Source organism: Oculina patagonica, chromosome 4 (genome assembly GCF_052425735.1).
Source record: "Oculina patagonica isolate OP01 chromosome 4, crgOcupat, whole genome shotgun sequence".
Classification (NCBI taxonomy): Eukaryota; Metazoa; Cnidaria; class Anthozoa; order Scleractinia; family Oculinidae; genus Oculina; species Oculina patagonica.
In genome coordinates this window covers 17,831,816-17,837,735 of record NC_135761.1, presented here as the reverse complement: position 1 = coordinate 17,837,735, position 5,920 = coordinate 17,831,816, and the positions used below count along the sequence as shown (strand labels likewise).

The window sequence follows — 5,920 nt, the reverse complement described above, 5'->3', positions numbered from 1 at the left end:
TGTAATAAAAGATGAAGGTGGATTGTAACAGTTGAGATATTCCCGTCTTTGGCCTTCTATTGATGCTACACCTGTAATGTTGAGCTGCGTTACTAATAAACAAATTGGAGTCACTGTGACGTCAAAATTCGTTGCCATGGCAACCACAAAAGTGGTCAAAGATACCTTATTTTTGACCGTTTGAAGCTAATTACTCTAAAAATAGACGGTAAGAGTTTTTGTTTTTCATATATTTTTGTCTAAAGGACAAAACAAATGACAAATTTTTAAACACAATTCTGTCAGAAATGTTCAGAGTCACCTTAAATTTATGCCAGAATAACATAGCTGCGAATCCTTTTGACAGATTTCTTTAAAAAATTCAAAAATGTTTATTTTGTCTGTTGGATAAAAATATGTGAAAAAAAAGAACTTTCACCAAGTAGTTTTTTAGTTATTAACCTCAAAAGGTCCAAAATAGTGTATCTTTTACCTCATATGAGGTTGCCATGGAAACAGATTTTGACAACACTATGACCTCAAATTGTTCATTGGTAAATTCTGTTTACGTTTGTGTTAGAAGAGTTTCCTTAACGTATTGGTTTAGCTGTGATAGTATATACCAAAGACGGACATGTCTAATTCTGACTAAACTATTACAAGCCAAAGTATGAAGTATGATAGCTGCCAGCTGCCAAAGTATTAAAGTATGATAGCTGCCAGCAGCCTTCATAATTACTTTTCGTAAGATAATTATGTCATAAGCCGCTATTTTCGACCAACCATTTTTTCCTTTTCTAGAAATTAAACAGGACCTGAATGATATATCAAAAGTAAGAGCCTAACGTTCTATAATAAAGAACACCGTGAGAGTGCATACGATGAAGTTTGATTAAACACTGTCCAGTAGCTCTATGCTGCATGAAAGTGTTTGGCCGAAAGATACAATCATCATCGTCCCAGTGTACAAAGAACGCGTTATGGTGTACTGCCTTAACACCGCCTTTGTTGGCAAGCATTCCAACATATACATCGTCCATTCGATATGGCTTAATGACATCAAATAAAGGAACCAGACAATCAATAACATCAGGTGACATAACAATGCCAGCACCAGTACAAAAATCTGGATAGTGTGTATGATTGTATTCTTCATAAGGGACACCCCATTTGCCAGCTCGAGGTACTTTATCTCTGTGATGAACTTTGCCCATATAAAGTCCTTGTTTAGGTGTCGATGTCTTTCGCAAAAAGTTAATCAAACTTTTGGTGTCAACTAGTACATCATCGTCTGCTTTGATAAGGAAAGAAAAATTACAATATCTAGCTGCCCATTCAAGGCCCATCTGCATCTTTAAACTCTGGTTCCAGTAATGTTCATAATAGTCCGCACGAATCATGTCGCCGAAGTTGTTATTTTCTGTTTGAAGTAAACCCGAAAGTGTTTGATTCCTTGATTGACCAAGGAGAAAGTACGTCTTCCACTGAGGGGCTGTATTGTTATCAGCACCCCAAGTTTGACGAATAAAATGTCTTCTTTCAAAATTTGCCGGTGCAGAAGAGACCAGTATAAGAAGAAAATAGTTCCGTACACAAGTTGTCCTAGTTATCAAAGTAGTTTTGTGCTGGGGAGTGGTTTTCCAAGATTTACAATCGTGATGAGGACTAAAATTTCTGGAAAAAGTAGGATGCTTAGTAGCTAGTGGATAGGAAGGGGTGTAGTGTAGACCAGCGACCAGTGAAGTTATTGACGCAGCTGCTATTATGCCAATAATATGAAGTTCCCTTCTCGTCAAAGACATCGTTTTCCATTGTAATAGTACTATGCCGTATTTTAACTTGCGATGCATATTGTGAGTCTGATACTAGTGAGCCAGACATTGACAAGTTACCATTAGCCCTGCTTCTCTGTTTTAGCTCCTCCTAGAAATGAATCATATTATATTAGCTTACAGGTGGCCTGCGGGTATTTTTCGGGCCGATAAGCCTTGTTTTTAAAAAAAGCGCGTTTTTTTTTTTGTTAAGCGATTTTTGGACCTTTGGAAGCTAACTGAACAACAAATATAGGTTTATTGTCCACTCTTTTACAGTAGAACCCCGGTAACTCAATCTTTGACGGGAACCGAAAAACAGTTCGAGTAAGCGGTGTTTCCATAGTGATTGGGATTTTGTTCAGTAGTATTAACTTCTCCGTCACAACTCTCAGCCAGCCATATAAACTCGGGCGGGGTTCTTGTGACATCAAAGTTTATGGCTAACTCTTTTGTAAAAGAAAGCGAATACGTTCAAAAGTTGAATTTTCTCGTTAACGTGTGCCGTGATAGTCGATTTATTTCTAAATGCATGCATGTGTAAGTAACAAGATTGTATTAGTTTGAACCCAGGAGTATCAGTAACTCGTATAGTGTGATCAGTAACTCGTATAGTATGAAAGAAGTTTTGAAAAGAACTCAGTGTTATTGGTGGCTAAAGTTTCGACTTCCTGAGCGGAATTCATCTTCAGAGTCACCAACAACAGTACTTTTCAAAATTACTCTCAGCCGGACGATCAAACCACACGAACTACTGATATTAATTAGTGCAACCATCTGTGAAATAAATGTCGTAGATTTTGTATTATCATTATGATAATTTTTGCAGTTTCTATACCTATTATCTAATTTAAAATTGACGTTTTATTTTAATTGCTACAGCAATTGCGCGGGTGTTTTTGCTACTTTTTTTGCTACTTTTTTGTGTATTCTTATTTTGTATTTCTAGTGAATAAAAAATATTGTTGAAATATACGATCGTCCTTACAATATTTTTGTAATGATTCGATCTAAGCGTTTGATTTCGACGAGTTGCCGGTCGAACTCAGTCAGTCAAGTGTGTATTTACATATTATTTCAAATGCCGTTGTTGTTTTGATTTTGTTCAATTGTCGAACAGGGCCGAATACATTCAATAGGTCCATGCAACTAAGACGACGAAACGTCGAAACAATTGGTAATAACTGGCCACCCGAGAGCCTCTCTACGGATCCCCCCAGTCTTTGTTTTCTTTGAAATTCTTTATGCAAATCTTCGATGTTTTTAAGCAGATCTTTGTTTTATGAATTGAAATCATTTCGTGATAGTGTCGCAGCCGAATATAGACCAACATACATCTCACTTCAGCAAAAAGATTGCATAAGTAACTGTTTAAATTCACGAAAAACAACATAAACAATTTCGGGGGTGGAAGCGGAATCATTGGACTTTGGATATTCATGATTCCTGTCTTATTTTACCTCGATGATTCATGATTCATTTATAAATTTTATTCGAAATTCATGATTCATTTTTCATTTTTTTATCCAGCTTTAAAAATAACGTGTTACCAATTTCTGTTGTTTTGCTTTTACATGCAGGCTGGTTGCGCATTCCGGTTCCCTGCTAACAGAGTCTCCTTTTCCAAATGGAGACTCGTCTGGCTCGAAAAATGCCGGAAGCCGATGTTAAATATTTTCAGTCGTGTAATTATTTCTAAATATTCACTGTCGGTAACATACTTGATCACTTTAAAGTTAGTAACTATCACTAGTAAGGATGAGATGCGGAGCCAAGGGTACATTCGTGTTTCCATTGGTTTCCTATAGGGGGGTGTGGGGGCATGCTCCCCCAGGAAATTTTGAAAATTTGATGCTCAGAAATGCGATTTCAGGCAATTTCTGGAATATAAATGTTAAGAATTTAGTAATTTGACCCATCAGTTTAATTGTTGTTACAAACTATATTCACAAGCATTCAATATCAATGGAAGCATTTAATTGTTATTCATGATTCTTTTAGCCATCTCTTGTTATTCATGATTCCCAAGTTGTAAACACAAAGATTCATGATTCCTACCACTTTTACAGCTATGATTCATGATTCATGATTCCGCTTCCACCCCCGAGGAACAATTGCAAAAACGAGAACAAGGAATCATTCGATACGACCTCGTGGTCGTGATATCAGTCGCTTAACAAACCGTACAAAGTAAAGCAACGTTATAAACGTAACTACTGTTTGGTCCATGTTTAGCGTGCGAAAACCACGAGATAAATCTCTGTAAACAAATCCTTGGATCCAATACTTGGCCACGTTCTCGTGTTCATTTCATTCTTTGACTTTTCCTGAATACACGCTGAACTGAACTGCTCCAACTAACACGGAAAAAATGCAAACGCCGATTATGGAGAACGCGCGTGAATGTTCAGTTATATTGGATGCACGCGTACGCTCGTTCTACCATTCAATACTAGACTAATACTCGCAACTTTGTTGGCTATGTGTTAGAAGGTGGAAGTAGGTTTCGCAGCCAGGCGAGTTCACACCGTCTGAGCTTGCACCCGTCTTTGAGAATACACTTTATACCGCGTTTGCTCCCAGGTACGACCGAGTTCGCTTCAATGTACGTCCTAGAATATTTCTCTTCCTTTAAGGACTAATTTTTATAACGATCGGTGCGTGCGAACACAAAAAGGGTGGGTGCAAACTCAGTTGACTGCCAAACCTCCATAAATAACAAGTGATTCAAGCGTAAAACCGACCGAAACCGAAGTCCACTAAGCTCAAGCAAATTATTTTGGATGAAGCCTTCAGAATGAAGGTTTTTGTGGTACGAGAACCGTACTCACTGGCGACTGTCAAAACGTTGCTATGATATTGTTAGCAGAAGCTGCTGTTCACTTGTATAAAAGCGACTTCAATGCAAAATTCAGAATCGAGAACACAATAGTACTCACCACAGACGTCTTTCCGTTTGTGACTTTTCGGCACACTTATTTCATGTTATCGACTGTGAAATATTGGTTTCATTGCGTCGATTTAAGCCTGATTTAACAGCGGTCCGAGGTACCAGGGACAGATTCGGCAAACTTTACTATACCAGCGCAATTTTTGCTCGAAGAATTGAACTAAAATACTAAGCGTCACGCATCACGTGAAAGGCGTTGTTGTTTCAGCGCGAGCCACGAGTTTTACATTGTAAAGTGAAAAGCCCTGGGAACGAGGTTGCAGACTACAGCTGTGCCGGCTACGGATGGTAACTTCTTTTTGTCTTAGTCCTTCGAGCGTGAAGCGGAAAAAAAGTGCAAAAGTTGTCGCGGGAAATCTGAGAGCTAGACGCACTTCTCGCCCCCAGTTTTCTCACGACTACGGACTGAGAAAAAAAGAGGCACTTTTTTTCGCGCTTATGGTACAAGAAAAATAGATTTTAAATTACCCTAGTCAGCCACGCCTTTGTTTTTGTTGACAATACGGGCTTTTTGTTATTATATTTAACGCCAGGCGTGTCTAAACAAAAGAGATCGCAGTGAAACTATTAAAGGTAATTTAATAGACTTCCAGTAAAACAACCTATTGCGATACACTGATAAGATTTTGCTTCACCATACAATTTTCACAACTTCGATGGGCGAAATCGAACATTGTTGGCATTTCCTCGTGCATGTTTGATGCCATTCTCGATTCAAGGTTTCAAAGGGATTTTAAGGGCCACTCGTTGAACACATAGATCTTTATATAAGACGGTCTTCTGTGTAGTATCATGGCGAGATATAATCTCGTTCCCACATCTTCACCATACAATTTTCACAATTTCGATGGGCGGAATCGAACATTGTTGACATTTCCTCGTGCATGTTTGATGCCATTCTCGATTCAAGGTTTCAAAGGGATTTTAAGGGCCACTCGTTGAACACATAGATCTTTATATAAGACGGTCTTCTGTGTAGTATCATGGCGAGATATAATCTCGTTCCCACATCTCGCAAGGTAGACAAGCCGGAAGGCTTCGCCCACGAGATCTGGGAACGAGATTAGGCGAGATATACTTACAAGTCTTGTTTTTCAAAATTAAGATCTTTCAAAAAATAAGAAGCTAAAGTCTTACTACTTTGCTTCGCCCCTGAGGACACTCGTACCGTGTACAGTGT

General features: G+C 38.4%; 1 protein-coding gene across 1 annotated transcript; it reads right to left on the bottom strand.

The window, feature by feature from the left end:
• Positions 1-687: 687 nt before the first annotated feature.
• Positions 688-4,967, bottom strand: LOC144651785 (beta-1,3-galactosyltransferase 1-like). The gene is made up of 2 exons (XM_078511774.1): positions 4,730-4,967; positions 688-1,902 (listed from the first exon to the last, which is right to left on the bottom strand). The coding sequence occupies exon 2, from the start codon at positions 1,827-1,829 to the stop codon at positions 807-809; it is 1,023 nt and encodes a 340-aa protein (XP_078367900.1). The 5' UTR covers positions 1,830-1,902; positions 4,730-4,967; the 3' UTR covers positions 688-806.
• Between the last annotated feature and the right edge of the window lie 953 nt (positions 4,968-5,920).